The 18,500-nt window shown below is 36.7% G+C and overlaps 1 protein-coding gene across 4 annotated transcripts in view; it reads left to right on the top strand.

Moving 5' to 3' along the window:
• RBPJ (recombination signal binding protein for immunoglobulin kappa J region) overlaps window positions 1-18,500 on the top strand; it is a 57,161-nt gene that overhangs the window by 23,183 nt on the left and 15,478 nt on the right. For all 4 annotated transcript variants that reach the window (XM_030449498.1, XM_030449501.1, XM_030449500.1 and 1 more), the window contains exons 2-3: window positions 7,420-7,458; window positions 10,595-10,690. In XM_030449498.1, the coding sequence (XP_030305358.1) occupies window positions 7,420-7,458; window positions 10,595-10,690 (135 nt within the window). The remainder of the gene's footprint in view (window positions 1-7,419; window positions 7,459-10,594; window positions 10,691-18,500) is intronic.

Below are 18,500 nucleotides of genomic sequence, written 5' to 3' on the forward strand. Positions count from 1 at the left end.
GGGTTTTTAATCAGAGGTGAAACCCGTAGAATATCACTTTTTTGAGCTGTGCCTTTTTACCATTGGCAGATCATAACAATGCCCTAGTTTCAGCTTCATTTAAATATGAGTTATCAGTGGGAAATAAGGTGCACTTACAGAAATTAAATGCTTCAGTTATTGCCAAGAATATTAATACTATAAGTGATGTGAATCAACAGCTACATTTAATATGTGCATCATAGACCAATCATAGCAGAAACTACTGTATGAAATTTTGTGGTCTTTTTTACATGTCAGTTCATGCAGGATCATAAATGGCCATTTTTTTTAATACGTAGGAATTCTCTTTGTGTCTGTGAACCCATGAGATGGGATACTTTTTCCTGGTGATAGCAGATTAAAAGTGGCAACAACCAGCATGCTACTTGAATCCATTTATTCCAGATTTTCTCAGTTGATGTCTCTGTGAACAGCTGGGCTGGAGCTAGATCATCTTTAAGGTGCCTTCCAACCCCAGCCAGTCTATGATTCTATGAAAAGGAATACTTTTCTAGTAATCCTCAAACTTTAAATGTAAAGCTAGAAAACACAGTATTTCACTTTCCTAGATTTTAGATAACCTCAGTAGGCCAAGTAAACCTAGTGTGCTCACATACTGGTGAGCTTCTAGTAAACCACATTTAAGAGGTTTGTGATAACTGGTCACATAGCAACTTGAAATTAATTACTTGGAAAAGCATTATTGTTTCTTATGGTAGGAGCAATAGGCCCCGTTATGACAAGGGCCATCTTGTACTAAAGGCTGGGCATTTGAAAGGTTTCCAGATAATCAGTCTTTGGGTCTTAATGCTCCCCTAGATTATTTATTGCTGTACCTTATATCTGACAGAGTTGGGAGGTTTGTGCTTCAGAAGGAACTGGAGCAATTGCTGTGGATAGTTATGGGGTAACTTCCTTCCAGACAAGTTTCCTTCTGAGTACTTGTCTGGGGATTGCTTCTAGGCTCCACACTGAGGTATTGCAGTCATCTCTTGTGGCTTAGTGAAGAGAACCTCTGGTGTGTTCTCCAGCAGGTACTGTGCTATGTGGCATCAGATGGCTGCACTAAGGAAGAACTGGCATGGCTATTCAGGAAAACTCATAGGCCCTTGCTAGAACAGTCAGAAAGCACCAAGAAGCATGTAGGTCCAGTTGGAAATTTCTTGACAGTCAGATTTTTTGGAGTGAAACTTTCCCAATGTCTGCTTTTTCAAAATCCTGCACTTGTTTTCCGTGCAGAAAGCATGTGTTTTTCTTTAGTTTTCTCATTGTACTGGGTCTGGCTGGGATGGAGTTAATTTTCTTCAAAGCTGTGTTCTTTGTGACCAAAACAGTGTTGATAACACACCAGTGTTTCAGCTCTTGCTGAACAGTGTTTGTACAGCATCAAGGCCTTCTCTGTTTCTCACTCTCTCCTGTGTTTGTGACAGGGGGATGCACAAGACTTTGGGAGGGAATACAACCAGGCAGATGGCTTGAACCAAGCACTGTTCCATGCCATTGTAATGTCATGCTCAGCAATACAAAGAAAGGGAGGGGGGTTGTTAGAGATTTTCCCCAGCTTTTTCTTGGGAACTGCCTGGGCACTGGTCTACCCATGGGAGGTGAGTGATTTGGTGTGGCTTTTTGGGTGTGTTTTATTTCTCTCTTATTCCACTTCTGCTTTGTTTAGGAAACAATTTTTATCTTGACCTAGAAGTTTTCTTGCTTTTTAGTCATCCTTTACTCTTAATCTGTTCCATGGTGGGAGGGAGAGGGGGAGTAAGTGGCTGTGTTGCTTTAGCTGCCTACCAGACTTAGCCCCCAACACCCATGAGGATCTCGTGTGTTTGTGTAAGGCAGAAAGAAAATAAAGAGATCTAAACAAAGATCTCAACACATGGATATCTGCAATAATACAGTTTTGGATTCTTCAGGGTAAGGCAAGTATTTTGCTTTTATTTTCCTTGTGGAAATTTTTCAGACACCATGAAAACTTCTGTCAGAAAAAGTACATCAACAAAACCCCCCAGTAACTGTAGTGTATTTTTCTAGTTTTTGTATATTCTGTAGGTAAGTCTGTATGTTTTGCTTCACCATGGGCTTTTCTGGTGTCTCATCTCCCATGGTGTTCTCAGCTCATTCTTCTCACCTAGCAAGTCTTAGTTTGCCCCTCATATCTTAGTCCCCTTTCTTAGTCCTCCCTCTTCCTGCTTTCCCCCTCTCCAACATGGTTGCATTCTGCTCAGCTGTTATTCCTACTGTATTCAAATTTGACAAATCCCTTTTGCCTTTCTGAAGATCATTATTTACAGAAAGATCCATGCTATTCCTCCAAGAATTGTGTCAGCCTATAGCCCAAGTGTAGGTAGAATTCTAAAGCAAATTGCTAAAGTTTGCCTCTGTTTAGATGATGCGGAATTATTTTTTTTAAGACTTCTGTGCTCATAAAGGTGAATGGACTCTCTCAGGGCCTGTAAAAAGGATGTTCTTGGCTGAAGGCCAATATGGGCAAAATTTGAAGTTTGTATCCCAAGGAGGAGGATGCCGCTGGTTTAGTGACCACAGAATTGGTTAATTTTCATTTTCTAATTTTTCTTTCCAAAGTTGCCTCAACATGAAGAAGCACTGAAAAAAAATTCAGCTAAAACATTTATCTCCAGAAAATAAGACCGTATAATAGAAAAAAAGTTTGGTACTTATAGTAGAAGCATATAATAACTGGTAGATTGTCTTTATTCTCCTTTGTAGATGCTGGAAACAGTCAAAATTCATACTACTTCAGCCATAGAAAACTATAGCATAGAACCTATTGTTTCTGAAACCATTTGAAACTTTAATGTATATGTTATGTTATGGTTTTACCTTACCAGAGAATATTAAAACTTCAAGCAGAACTAGTTAGTGCACTTCATGTTAGTGCACTTCTTTCTTTCCATAGTTCCTTGAGGGGCAGTAAAAAGAAAGAGTAAATGGGGAAAAAATTGAATAAAAGTTTGAAGGTGATAGTGGGACTTGCTCAAGGAAAAGAATGGACTTGAAAAAAATTATTTGGGGCATAGGGGGAGAAACATGTCACAACAGTGTAAAACGTGGAAGGGAAATTAATTTATGAAAAGCATCACAAGCCAAAGTACATTTGGAGATGATGGACAAGGGTTGGACTTGATCTCAGAGGTCCCTTCCAACCCAGCCGATTCTGTGATTCTATGATAAGTAATGGAATACAAACTAGTGGCTGAAGAAAATACAGGAATGGGAAAAGAATCATTAGAACAAGTATAATTTGGTGAAAAAGCAAATGCTTATGGCGTGCCTAATGCTTATAGTCATGTTTGTAGTGCACTGTGTTGAAGAAATGCTAAAAAAAGCCAGTTTGCACTGATTTCCTTTTGCTAACTGAAGTGTCAGTCTGACTGTATGTCCACAATTCTAGTGCAGTACACCTAAAGCAGTGCTTAGGCTTGGATAGTAAAATAAATTCTAAGAAATAATGGAGAAGGAACTTGGTGACCATTCAGATAAAATGATATATAAATTATAATTAGGTTTTCAAATTACATATATTTAGCTAGTTTAATAACCACTACAGGAATAGTACTATGATACATTTTCAGTTTCCTCTCCTGTGTATTTTTTAATTCATCTATCTGCATGTTTTCAAGATGTAAACAAAGAGGAGGAATAGAAATACTTAATATAAAAATAAATTCCAGAACAGTGAAATCCAGAGAAAATTTAAGCATGAAAAATCTTGTAGTGTGTCGTGTCTGACAGGTAATCTTGAATTGTCTGAATGGGGTAATTTTTCAACATGCCAGTTAAATATGAATGTTTGAAATAACAGCCATCATAGCTTGTACAATATCTTGACATTTAGTACAAAACAATAGATAATGTTTATATTGCAATTTTAAATGGGCTGTCTTATCAGAAAAATTAAAAAGCCTCCTGCTCTTTTCTTCTGCATGCTACTTACTCATATTTATGGGTTGCCTTGGCCATGCTGGTATCTACATCAAGTTGTAAATGAATTTAAAAAGTAAACCTGTACTCTGGGGTTTTTTTTAGTTAAATTTTCATGTATTTGTATATCCTGAGTTTTGCAATGTTCCTGGTTCATAGGAGTATACATACTGGACTGTGGCTGCTGGTCATCAGTAATAGAAGATGAAGGGAAAAATATGAAAAGCAGAGTAAATGTAGACTGATGTGGTGGGTTTTTGGTTTGGTCATTATGCTTAATATGAGCTAATGGAGTTCTGTATGAAAGATATTTTGAGTCCATTTGTGTGTTCAGCCTTTACAATATATTCTAGCAATATGCTTCACAACTTAGTTATAACACTGTTTATAGAGAAAACAAAAAAAATTAATTGTAAAATTAATTTTTCAGATATTAGCTATTTTTCCCAATTCTTATTTTTGTGAGAGATAGAGAATAACCATCTCCTTTTCTCATTCAGTATATCTTTTATTATTCTCTTTGCTTCCATTTGGTACTTTTGCCTCAGGACTCACTCTCACTAAAGGCTAAAAAGCTTTAGCCAATGGCATATGAAAGCTATTGATCATCCATATTGACTTTTGTGGTATTTATTACTCTGAATTAACTTTTTCGCCACTACATTTTCAGTGAACTTCAGGCAGGTTTCAGAATTGTAGGTGTGTGGCAGAATGATGCTCTGACATGGTAATGTTTGTGTTTCCATTTCATTCTTAATCATTCTTGTTTTCAAACTTTTAACCTAAGGAGGTTTTTTACCAGATGTGTAAGAATGCAATGTCAGTCAACCTTACTTATGGTCACTTTGTTAAATGATCTGATTTATAGCATTCCTGGGCAAGTCACGTTAATTTTCCCTAAAATATAGTTATTCCTGTAAAAATGTTTGCTAAATCTTAGTTCTGAACTTAGTTTCTACCACTTCTGAGATCCTTGAAATTATTTTGAGGTGGTATGGGAAAGTGTTTTTCATTAGGGTGCATCAGTCACCTGTCAAGGTGACATTGAGGAAAAAGTAGCTGAATCTGAGACAGTAAAAACTTTGACTTGAAATAAATATGAATGTGTAATTTCTTCCTATTCTACTTCTCCCTCTAATATGTACTGAAAGAATAATAAACCATCTACCAAATTTAGTTTGCATCATCTGTTTGGAAGGTTCATGTTGGTAAAGGCAACATTTCTGTGTTCACAAGTTGATGACAGTGACATCATTAACTTCATTTGGGATGGAAGAGGCCAGGGAAAGCTGGTACATGACTTACAAAGATACTGCACTAGCATCAGATTGTCAGAGTTCATCCTGTGCAGCTACAGAATGACTCAGTCCTTTAGCTCCACCTCTGAAAAATGTGCTTTTTCCTGTCCTTGATATTCAAGATTTGACTTAAGAAAAAGATGGGATTTATCTCTCTTAAGTAAGTGCAACTGTCTTGTCCAGGTGCCTTGCTGATGCCTTGCTAATAAAACTCTTTTTAGGCAGCAGTTAAGTGTACAGGCAAGGGAGATGTATCTGCTGCTCTGGAGACTGCTGCATGGGTAAAAGTTGCCTTAGGGCACTGTAATATTTTGGCTGGGAGGTTTATTTGCATTAATGCAGTTTCTGTTGTACTGGTGTCCTCATCTTGGATTGAATCTGTTGGCCACAGTACAAGAAAGTGTGGTGTGCGCAATGCTTCCTTTGCTCCATAATAGGCACCTCTTACTTTTTTTTCATGGTGGATTAAAATCAGGCAGCTAATCTATAGGGATGGGGTTTTTTGTCTGTAGAGTATTGCTTAAAGGCAATCTGTTGTCTAGTCAGTGAGTCACAGACAGGTGAATCCTCTGCCAGATGTAATGATCCTGGGTCTTCTGGGGAGAGCAGTAACTGCATGGATAGACCCGGGGGGGTATGTACACCCTCACATTCTGTTATCCAGGGAAAATCAGAGGCACAGGGTGTGCTTGGGAGATGAAGCTGGACAGACCCTGAACAGCTGAGTGGTAGAAGCAGAAGGGCTTCAGGATATAACTTTCCTGCTGCCAAACTACAGAGCTGTTTGCATTTTTTAGTTACCTTTCTTCATTACAAATAGGACAATGTAGTGATATGTACAACAGGGAAAAATATAAATCAAATACATGTCCAATAGGCCTCAAAATTTTAAATTTATTCTTCTATGTAGTGGACTACAGTACTTAGAAGATTGATTTCTCAAGCCTCCAAAAAATAACTTCAAAATTTGCTGAATGTTCTTGTCACTGTCTTTTTTAGGAGAGTGCTATCTGCTTAGCTATACAAATGGCAATAGCTATGTATTTTTCCTTTGTAGATTTCTAGGAGAGTTCAGAACAGAGCCACTTCACAAGCCAGGGGAATTTCTTGTCGCATCATTTAATGAGGAAGTTCTTGTTCTAGGGAGTCTCCAACACTGTTGTAGGGTTTTTTAGAAAGATTTGTCAGTTTATCAATGAGTTTGGCAACTCATATTTATGAACATTGTGAGGAGGAGAAGCACAATCTCTTATGCCTGAGTTTATTTTTAGATAGAAAGGTGTTAAACCTGCTTTTTTTTTTTTCTGTTTTTTTCCTTCATCCTTTTTTCTTGTGGTTATAGTTCCTTAACAGATTGAGCAGATGTACATAGCAGATGTACATTGCTGGGTACAGCCTTGCCTTCTCCAGGTTTTTTTACCTGTCCATTTTGCTTTAATCTGAGGATGCTTTTGTTCATGAAAATGTTTCTGTTCTGTGTAATTTCAGTGTCTTATGTAAATACTTTTGTGTGAAGTCTTAACCTAGTGTGAAGAGTGTAGTCTCTCCAGAATGGTGTTAAAGCACTGAATGAAATACAGCTGTCTCAAAGCACTTCATAGCTAAAGTCATTAGATGTATAGCAGAATCTTTTGGTATATTCTACAAGAGAGTTTTATAAAGCTTTACCAGCACATATGAAAAACACTGTCGTCCTTTTTGTAAGAAGGCATTATGGACAAAGAGATTTCTGAGAAATTGTCCTGATGGGAAGCATTCACTGTGATTTGTCAGCTCAGAGATAAGTCTATTAATTTCTGTATGTACATAATAACTGCTCTTTGTGGGCACCTCTGGTCAGTGCTATGGCAGAGATCTCTTGTTTATTTACATACTTGTGAAATCTGAACTTTCTCAAAGTGATTTAGAAAGAAAGCAAATGTTACTTTAGCAGAAAAAGTTATCTATTGTTGTAATAAAAAAAAGCCTCTGCTATTGTGGGAATAGCAGTTGCAAGGAGGTGGTTGATATTAGAACAGTAATGTATTCAGGAAATTACAAAAAGACACCAAATTCCAATAAATTTTCAAAAGTTGTAAGGTTGCAATAGTATTTACTGTAAACAACACTTTTGGTTTAAATGAGCTAATTTTTTTTAATTTTTTTTTTTTGTCAGGAAATTTGGAGAGCGACCTCAACCGAAACGGCTTACCAGGTGAGCATGAAACAAATTCTGGCTTTGACCATTTTCTGAAGTTAGCAAATTAAAAATCTGTGGCTTGCTAATCCTTGAATTTTAAGTATCAGAGCTTTAAAACTACTGTATGCAATCAGCAGACAGAAGTAAAATTTTTAACAGCAAATTACTTGTTTTTAATATGATACTCAAAATACTTTTTATAAGCGGTACCAACTTCACATATCAGTTATTGTGGATTATTCAGTAGAATGGGAATCTGCTTAGTTTTAAGACACCAGGAATGAGCTGGATTTCTTTTCTTGGGCAAAAGTGTCTTATGAGGTATTTTTTACCACCAAAATTCATCTGTTATGTTACTGCACTCAAGCAGCAGGTAAGAGCAAAATGAACACAGGGCTATCAAGAAATGATCCATAACCGATTTTTGGTGAAACCTAAATGGTCAGAAATAGCACCAAATAGGACCACCAAGTCAATGCATACTGAAAAGGTTTTGGAGTAACTGGACTACCATGCCTGAATTGGTCCTGGTCTCCCTGGGGAGTATTTATGTCAGAAGCTGTTAAGTAGTCACTATTTTTTCAAACTGTTTTAACACAATCTGTGCAAATATGTGTTATTCTGTGCCAAAAACTGTACCCATTTCAAATAGGACTGAATTTAAGGTTCCCTGCTTGCAGTGCAAAAGATGTGCATTGTTTTTATACATTTGTGTGGCAATAGTGCTGTATAACGACATGGAAAATCATTGCCACTGTGGGCTACTTCAGTTTGCAGTGAAGTTATGATGCCTAATGTACAGGTGAGAGGGAGCATTTAAATATTTTGTAGGGGAATGTTTCATTGCATTTCTGGATAAGCTTCAGGTCAGCTTGTGGCAGTGTTGTGCTTCATTTCAATGCAAAATTGATCTATACTGACTTAGAAATAATTGAACAAACATTGCTGTTTCCTGTTGGCCTACCTGTTTGCTGGGCTATTTAAAGATAGTCAGTTGTAAGTAATAAACTGTTTTCCATCTTGAGCAGTAGCACTTCTTAGCATCACCTCAAAATTCTGGGTAGAATTTATCTTCTATGATTTAAAAAAAACAACAAAAGTAATGACTGTTCAGTGTAAGGCCTTTTAACTAAGTTGTCTATTACCTATACTGACAATAAATTTCATGTGCAGGAATGTAGCTACTAGATCTGCCAGGTACATTTTCCTGTGAGTACATTGTAGGCATCTGGCAACTGCTACCCATCCTTCAAAGCTGTAACTTGCAAACCTGTTCTGTGTTGATGGAGGCTGGAAACAAGCAACCAGACTTTTTTCCTCTGGAGGGAAAATTCTGAAACAGAAAAAACTGTCACAGGATCTTTTTTAGGAGTATGATTTGTCTGCCTAATGCTGTGCAATGTATCTGTAGACCCTAAAATCCAGTTAGTTCAGTTCCTGGAAATTTATTCTACTTTTTTTGTATGAGGTCAGTCCTGTTTGTCTATTCATTGTGCATGCTCCAACAGAAGAACACTACTTTGTTCATACTGTGCTAGTTGTTTTAAGATGTAAACTCTAAAAGTACTACCCTTGTGGTAGAGACTTAAGATTTAATAATGTAAAATGTCATGTAAGAACTGTAGTGGTTATGTGTGGTTTTTATCAGTGGGAGAAGTTGGAGGGGAACATTCCAAGTTTCCATTAGAGCTTACACTGTATATGTCCCCTGTAGCAATAGAGCAATAGGAAAGGCAAAATTTCTTCCTTCTAGAATGTTAAGTAAACAGATTGATAGCACCTAGTGTTTTTCTGCAGGTGTTGAGGTTTTGAGTGGTTTTTTTTTAGTCGTAGTGAAGCCAAAACTTTTTAGATCAAGTTACTCTGAATTTAAGGCAGTAACCTAAGTCTTTACTCATAATATCCTGCTGTTTACAGAGAAAATCCAGCACACTGCTCACTGTCTTAGGCATGACAAATGTGCAAGAATTAACAAAACATCAAAAAAACCCACAGCAAAGCTGTGTTGTTGTCCAAGACCACCACCACCACCCACTCCTCTGTTCCTCTGTGAAACTGTATGAAATTTCTTTTGGAAGAGGACTTGTCAACAGAACAGGGCTTTTTCTCTACTGTCTTTTTCCACTGGAAGCATTTGGTTTTCTAGATCTGTCCAAAGGGAATTTGAAAATTGGGTGTGGTTTAAAAAAAAAAAGGTTTCAGCTGTAGGGTTGATCTCTTCATATAACTTCCTCTTAAATGGACAATTTGTTTCTCTGGTTGATGATTTTGAAGATGAGTGCATTGGTGGGCATTCAACCTGCAAAAGCTCCTCAGGGACTTTAAAGTGTTCCTGTCAGCAGTTCAACACAGCTAAAGCCTAGGGTGTTGAATTTGGCATGCTGCTTAATGAACAGTTAGATTATTACAGCAGAATGATAGGGTGTATTGTTCTCTTTCTTCTCTCAAGGAACTGCTATTGGTGTGTTTGAGGTAATGATAGCTTTATAGAACATCTCTCATTACAGTGATAATGAGTGATAGAAAAGCTAATTTTTTTTTTTTTGCCTAGTTGCATGTGGGAAGTAGAGGCTGTTTCTAGAAAACTAGATGAAATAGTAAGCTGAAGAATTTTAACTTTGTGTCTTCACAAAACTTTTCTATAAGCTTTGCATTGTTTTAGCTAATAGATGTTTCTTATCAATTTCTCATAAGTTAAAGAGACAATATTGACTTAATGAAGTGTGTACTAATAAAATATATGTGGCATAGTACTTATAAAATCAAACTTTGAACATGAGGCTATCAAGAAATGATCCGTAACCAATTTTTAGTGAAGCCTAAATGGTCAGAAATAGCATCAAACAGGACCACCAAGTCAATGAACATTCTGAAAAGCTTTTGGAATGACTGGACCAGGACCAATTCAGGCATGGTAATCCAGTCACTTGAACATGGGGTAGTAATTTGCATTGTTCTGTTTTAAATCATGTAATTGCTACATTTTGTGACCACAAACCCCTACGGCTAACTTCATGCAAGATAGTTACTTCTTTTTGCTGTGTAATTGTCATAAAACCCCAAACCCCCTCATCTTTACCTTATAATTACCTTATAATCAGAAATAAACCTAACAGAACTTCCAAAGCTTATTTTGTCTTTCAATTTCTAGGGAAGCAATGCGAAATTACCTAAAGGAGCGAGGGGATCAAACAGTGCTAATACTCCATGCAAAAGTTGCTCAGAAATCATATGGGAATGAAAAAAGGTAAGTCTGTCTTCATTCCTGGCTCTCCTCTACAGATCCCAGAAAGGGAAACTATAGTGTGTGGTCTGCTGTATAGTATATTGCAGAAATCCTCAGGTTGGACTATAGTCTAAAGAAATGGATAACAAAATGTATTCTTGTAAATAATTTAATAAGGTAACAAATGCTGCACTTGAGATATTCAGTGTAGTGGTGCAAGTTTATACCAACAGGTTCTCTATCTGTGGGTCAGGGTTATGTTCCACTGAATGAAAATTGCTTTGATTTTAAATTTTCCATTTTAAGTCTGGGCACGGAAGTAGACAAGCATGCTGTGTATCTGCTATTTAACTATACATCCCTTTTCCTTTCTGCCATGCTTAAATGTAGAAGGGCTGTAATGCAAAGCCTTGCTAGCAGTAAGTGATCACTTGAAACCTTTGCAACAAGCTGAACAGGAAGAAAGATTTATCATGACAAAATAGGGATCTTTGATCGTTATCTTCTCTGGTTGTATGGTCATTCAAGTTAACAAGTCAATGTGGATGAGTTAAGCAGATTCCTCCCAAAAAACGAAGGGTGCATCTACAGAGAACGTGACTTTCTGAATAGTGCATCTGTAACTTCATTTTCTTCTGGGGTCAGAGCAATTCTTGAGGGCAGGAACATTTTGCAAGACTATCCTGTCTATCATTACTTGGGAGAAAAAAAATGCATCAAAAGAAGAGAGAAAATAAAAAGGTCAAGTATGTAATTTGATAATTATAAGTTTCATTACTGTTTGGAAACTTCACATAAGTGTTCTGACAAACACAAGGTGAAGCTTGACATTGTTGTTTGCTACCAGTTTCTGAAACCTCCTATGTGCATTTCATAGCATTGCCATGGATTCCTATTCCCTTGAATATATATGTGTGCTTGACTTGATACATGCTAAAGTTGCTGTGGCACATACATAACCTAAGCACTGGTAATGTTTGATGCACTACCCATGTTTGAATGTTTGTAATAGTGTTTGATGCATGAGCTTGAAAAGTTTGCTAACTAGAATTAGGCATTTTTTTTCCACTTTGGATTTGGTGAGGTACAGTTCAGTTGCCTATCTCAATGCAGTTACACTTGTTCATGAAAGGGATCTCCAGTTCACCTCTTAAGTGTGTCAAATGAGTGTAGAGAATTTTGGAGGTTTGCAAAAGACAATTAGGGTAGGTTTAGCTTAAACATTAGGAAGAAATTCTTCAGTGTGAGAGTGGTGGTGAGACACTGGCACAGGTTGCCTTTCCAACCCAAACTGTCCTGTGATTTTGTGATAATCTGGTTAATTTTTTATACAGAAAGAGTAAATCAATTTACCTTATATTTGTAACTAAGAATTAAAAATACAAAAGGAATGATTTCTTAAGTGTGTTATGTCTTTCAAGTAAATATAGAACCCCCCAAAAAAACCCTAAACAAACTTCTGCCTTTTGTTTCAGTCTTTATACCTTGTTTGTTGTGGGGTCATGGAAGGTACTTATCATTAATAAACTTAGTACAATTGAAAAGTTAGCACAATAACTACCTTTAAGTGTCTTGAAGAAGCTTGGTAGATTGGCAAATACTGTGTTGAAAAGTCACTGTAGACAGTACAGATCTCACGCTGTGTGCTCTGGTTTAAATAGAAATTGGAGGTTGTTCCCATATGGATGGGGATTTTCTGGGTTAATTTAAGAGCGTTCTTGATACTTGTCCCAAAATAACAGCAAAGAAAGGAGGCTTCTTTCTTTTGAGTGGGCTTTTTTTCATTAGCCTTGCTCTTCCCAAAGTTCTGTTATTGAGTTCAGTTAAGAAGTCAGGAGGTAAGAAGGTCAGGGATGGATTTGAGTTGAATTTCAGACTTTACATATTGCTTCCTCTGGAATAGCTGTCATTTTTGAAAGGCACTCTGGTGATATTTAGTCCTGATGAGTGGGGGTGTTTGGCTTATGCTTGTATTTTTTCCATATTTACCATTCACTGAGATTTCTCTCCTAGGAGTTTGAACAGTGTGAACATTGATCAGTTGAAGTGTTTTGGATTCCAAGACATAGTTCATCAAAGACTGTGAGCCCGATTGGTATCTGTGAGTTACGTGGTGTTCTGAGTTTAAACATTATCACTGCTGATAAGCCTGAGAATGCTCTGGCTGCATCTTGTTTTACAGATGGCAGTGAAGGAGCTCCTGTCATATCTGCTCAAGTACTGTCACCAAATGGAGTGTGTCTTCCCTCTGCTTAATGCTCTTGTTATGGAGTGAGTAGGCTTTTCCAGGGATTACCCCATGGCTTCACTGGTTCATCCTTAGCACTCTAGAACTTTAGGATTTTTCATTTGTTTGTTGTTGTTGTTGTTATTGTATTGAATTCTTTAGTAGATGTTGTTAGTTTTTTGAGCTCCTGAGAAGGAAAGAAGACTGCTGAGCAGTTTAATGCTCAGAACAATGTGTGACCACCTTAGAATAGACCAACAGATACAAAGGAAAAGCTTCCTTGCTGTTGTCACCCTGAACATAAAAGCAGCTGGTACACACCTTGAAATCCTCCTGAAGGCAAAGACTTGATCCTCTGACCAAAATTGATCCTCTGACTTTTCCTGGCTTACACCAGTTAGAGTGCTAACCTCATTTAAAATTGCCCATGGTTTTACTTACACTGATCACAGATTCTTGGAAGATGCATTGGAGGAGAAAGAAGCACAGAGAGCCTTTTCTGACAAACTAGGAGTCCACAACAGAATTACAAAGATACATTAAATACATGGAGCATTTGCAGAGACCTGGTATCCCAAAATGTTACCCTGTCACTGAGCTTTATATCAGCAGGGAGGAAGAACTGAGTGCAGCTCTAAGAAAGACATTCCTGGTGTCTACTTACAGTAATGAAAGTGTTCACAGAGTTGATCCCTAACAGATCTTGTGGTTTTTTGATCAAGTTGGTAGAAGTTTACCTCATGGAAGAATGTCCTGTATGGCTTTGCTACTCTTTGAGCAAGGAATTGTCAGTCTGCTCATGGCATAGAGAAGAAGTATTAAGAGAATGTTATAAATCCAGTGAGGAAATGACTTCCCACTGTTTTTACTTGTACTGAAGATTCTCAACAAATTCAGACGAAGCAGCTGTAGCTGCCTTACTCTACAACATAATTGTACTTTTATTAAAGATCAGGTTAATACTTCAGAAGAATTTTTACATTCTACTCAGTCTTACTTCAGTTTTGTGGTTAAAGAAAGAAGAGTTAAATCAAAGGACAAAGGAAGAGTATTTTTGTCACCAAACAATGTCCTGCCTTATTGTTCCTATCAATAACATTGGGAAATTTACCTGAACTACTTCACTTATTATGGGGAGCTGATTTTCTCTCTATAATTACCTGAAAGCCAGCCTCTCACATAGCATTTACATTGCTATTTACATTGGAAATGTTTTATTAATGAGAGAACCTGTTTCCAGTAGTTATTTTATACATATCAAAGCCAGTTCTTTATGGAAATAGAAGTATAAGGATTCTCATGGTTTATTTACACTATATTGGATAGAAAATTTGTAGTTAATTCCTTGCATGCATGATTTCCTGGGACTGTAAATACAAAATACAAAGCTTCCACACTGTCTGTATCTGAAGGGTAAAAGTGGCACATCAGAAAATCCATTCAGATTTTGAATGTCCAGGCTTTATTACAGCTTCATAATTTTAACCAAACTTAAAATTGTTTCAGGTTCAAAAGGTTCTTTCTTTTTTCAGTAACTAAGAGGTTTTCAAGGTTTTTCTCTGTGTTCAAATTTAAGAAGAGTTCCTTACTTGCTGTGGCTTGTTTTCATCAAGGAGTTAAAACTTGTTTCTTAATAGTCTTCATTGCCATCTAGTGGCCATAGTTATCCAGAGGACCTGTTTTAGAATAAAGTTGAAAAAGGATATGAAAAAAGTTTGGGAATTTTTGTTTTCTTGAGTTCTGGCCAGTAAGATAAACACGAAAGATTATATGAGGAAGAAAGGTAAATGTGTGAAGGTTGCTTTATGGTGTTTATACCCACTTGGAATACAAGAGGCTTTGATTCATTTTGTAAAGCACAGTTTCCCTCATAAAGGTTGTTATTTTTAGTTGGTGTATAATTTTTTCATTGGAAATAGCTTATGATTGTTGAGAATAAAGTTAGCAGGGTACATCCATTAGCACTGGAAGGATCTTGCATCATCATTCAAGTTAGAGTGTTCTGAAGCTGACTAGATATGTTGTGTGGGTTTTTTTGGCAATCTGAGTTTCTTTCTAGAAGATCAACTCTGGAAAAAACACATCTGTTACTTGAAGTTTTTTCCTTAAAACATTACACTCCCTAACCTTGGAGTTAGTTCATAACCCCCATCTGAAAGCTATTGTTCATGGGGGATCTCTGTAACATTGCACTGTCTGGGCTGGTAAGGTGGAGTGGGATTCCTGAACAGTACAAGAACATGATCATTGCCTTTGCTTGACCCCCTTGCCAGTTTAGCAACTGTGCTGCTTCTTACCCACTTGCTTCCTTCCCACCCACAAATGTGTGTCTGTATGTGTGTGTGTCTGTGTGTGTATATATATATATAATGTATTACAATACAACCACAATTGTCTGCAATTGAAATTTTCTCAGTGTAATGTTAAAGCTGTCACTTCTTGCTTTGTTTTAGTCTTCTCTTTTCCTAAAACATGCTGAAAGTTACAGCAATCAGTAAATGAGCCTCAGAACAGAATTTTAAGAATAGTTATGGTATTTACATCTGGATGAATAAATTAGATTGGTCATGGAGAAAGTAGATATGACCCTTGTATACTTCAGCATGAATATTGCTGTTTTGACCATTGTCATTGCACTGCCTTCCTCACAAACATAAGTCCTCTTGAGGTAATTTTTCCTCTAGGATAAAGAAGCATTTGAAGGAAATTAGGTCACCTCATCTGTGCAGCTTGAAATAAATGCAATTCAAAAATAGGGAACACATTCTTGGTTTTGATATCAAAATGTTGTAGTAGGAAGAGGAGGATCTAATTGACATATGACAGAAATTTGTGGTGTTTTCAAATACATCCCTACTGCATCATTCAGGAGCTTCATGAAGAAATCTGAAATACAGGTCAGGTAGCCAAAGATAAGAAGCAAAAGGCATAATAGTGGTCAAAAAGGGGATACATAGAATTTGCTGTTTCATAACATTTATTACTGCTTACTCTTTTTCTGTGCATGGTGATTTTAAATTTTCAGAACTTTCATTCTCACCATAGAATTGTTCAGGTTGGAAGGGATCATCCAGTTCCAACACCCCTGTACGGGCAGGGACACCTCCCACCAGACCAGGGTGCTCAAGGCTCCATCCAGCCTGGCCTTGGAGGGCCATGGAGGGGGCATTCACAGCTTCCCTGGGAAACCTATTCCAGTATCTTACCTCTCTCACAGGAAAGAATTTTTTCTTATGTCCAACCTAAATCTCCCCTCTTCAAGTTTTAAACCATTGCCCTTTGTCCTTTTGCTACACACCCACGTAAAAAGCCTTTCTCCAGATTTCTTGTAAACCCCCTTCAAAGATTCTTACAGCTATGAAGTTAAAAGAACCCATTCTAATGTCAGATAATTATAGATTTTGGCTTTATGATTCATGCCTGAACTGTTAGAAGTATTTTCTTGTGCTGCTACTGTGAAAGTGTTGTTTTATTTTTGAGATAGTTGTTAGTCTGGTTGCTTAAGCTGACAGTTCCATCAGGAAACAAATGCTTTACAAATTGAAAAGTTTTTACCTGTTGCCTTGGTTCTTTGTGTTCTGCATTTTCAAGTGGAAGAAAAAAAAATTCGAGAGCTTTTGTTTGACCCATAGTTCCCCAAGGAATAAAATACAAATATTTAAAACTGATGCAATAAGCACATGAAAAAATGTTTGCTGTTTAACTTTGAATACTTTGCTTCTCTAGGTAGATTCTGTTAATTCATCATTCCATATCTATCTAAATTTATGTGCTTCAGAACTATGTGAAGGCAATAAAAGGAGCAAATAATCAGTGTGCTGGAATGGATTATCCTTGTAGGAAGAATATGTAATTTGTTTCTATTTGTTTAGAATTTTAGAAACCCATTTGTTCAGAAGTTTAAAAAGCGATCTGTAGGATCAACTTCAGAAATTAATGGGATTCTTAAATATGCAGATCTTTTGATGTCATGTAAAGAGCCACTTTCTACAAACTCTTGTATGAACTTTTTTTTTCAAGCCAGAGCATGGTAGTTTTGAAAAACTTCCATAGATGTTTTAAGCTGCAAACTATAATATCAGTTTTGTTGTGCTTTAAAAAGAGTGAAATTTAGTGGAAAAAAAATCACTGTGGATTTATTGACAATATAGAAAATTTTTGATTCTGGTTTTTGTTTTTGTCTGTAGGGAATGATTGGGGGTCATTATCATAACCACTGAGACATTTTGAATTGCAGTTAAACTTAAATTTTGGTTGTTAATTTCTGTAGCAAAGAATTTTCATTAATTGTGTGCATCAACTTACACTGTTACAAATCTTTGCATTTATTTGAATGGTTTCTTAGTATTTATAATTAGTTATTCTGTGATTATTAACTTAAGGCTTTAGAATCATAGAATGGTTTGTGTTGCAAGGGATCTTGAAGGTCACGGAGTTGCAACCCCCCTGCATGGGCAGGGACACCTCCCACCAGACCAGGTTGCTCAGAACCTGTCTGACCTGGCCTTGAACACTTCCAGGGAGGGGGCAACCAAAACCTCTCTTGGAAACCTGTGCCAGTGTCCACCACCCTCATACTAAAGAATTTTCTCTTAATACCTAATATTAATCTCCTCTCTCCAAGTTTTAATTTTCTCTATTAGGAAATGTGTTACTTAGAAAAGCGTTTTATATCTGTTAAATAAAGTAAATAATTTTGCTGAATAGGTGAGATAAATAAGTGTATTAGACTTGATTTTCATACTAATGCTGACTTCCACTACTTGAGGTTTATATGGTATTTCACAGAAATAATTCATGCATTTAGTTGTCCCCAACTAAATTAAAGCCAAATTAAAATAAATTAATAAATTCTTCCTACTTAACCATGTAAGGTAGGAATTCTGTTGTAGTGCCAAGTTAACTACTGCTCTCCAATTTGAAATAAATAGAACAAATAAAATATCTTTGCCCTTCATGCTTCCTTATCTACCTCTCAACTGAATGTACTCATTCTGCTTTAGGTCGGGTCTTAACTATAAATGAGGATAAAAACACACTGCTGCTGTTGGCTAAACTAAGCCTAAAAGGGATTAGGATTTTTGTTTAATAATTTGCAGAAACTTGTAGACCAATACATTGCATTATGATGCAGCATTCAATTTTGAACATGTTGCTGTGAGTAACAACTGATTTTGGTCAGTGCTGCTAAGAGACTCAGTCATCTTTTTACAGTTACTGCTGAAGGTGTGAAATCATCTCTTCCATTTAAAAATTGGAAAGAGATTTATACTTGGATAGAATTCCTCCTTGATAAAAATGAAACATCACATGTTTAGGAATTCTATTCAGCAGTTGTCCATTAAGTTAGTTTGTAGAACTATTCTATGCATATTAATTGCTGCATCATGTTAAGGGCCTATGTTTTTGTTTTGTAGAGATGCAGGCTTATCTATGGAACTTGAAAGATATGCAAAATATGTATCTAATGCTGATTTTCCTTGCCTTTTTGGTTTTTATTTGCATTTTATAAAATCTTCAGAAGCGTGTGTGTATAACCTCAAATGCACACTGTGAATGGTCCAAGAATGCTTTGAGTACATGACAGTTTCTGTTTCAAGAATT

Source organism: Calypte anna, chromosome 4A, assembly GCF_003957555.1.
Source record: "Calypte anna isolate BGI_N300 chromosome 4A, bCalAnn1_v1.p, whole genome shotgun sequence".
Taxonomy (NCBI): Eukaryota; Metazoa; Chordata; class Aves; order Apodiformes; family Trochilidae; genus Calypte; species Calypte anna.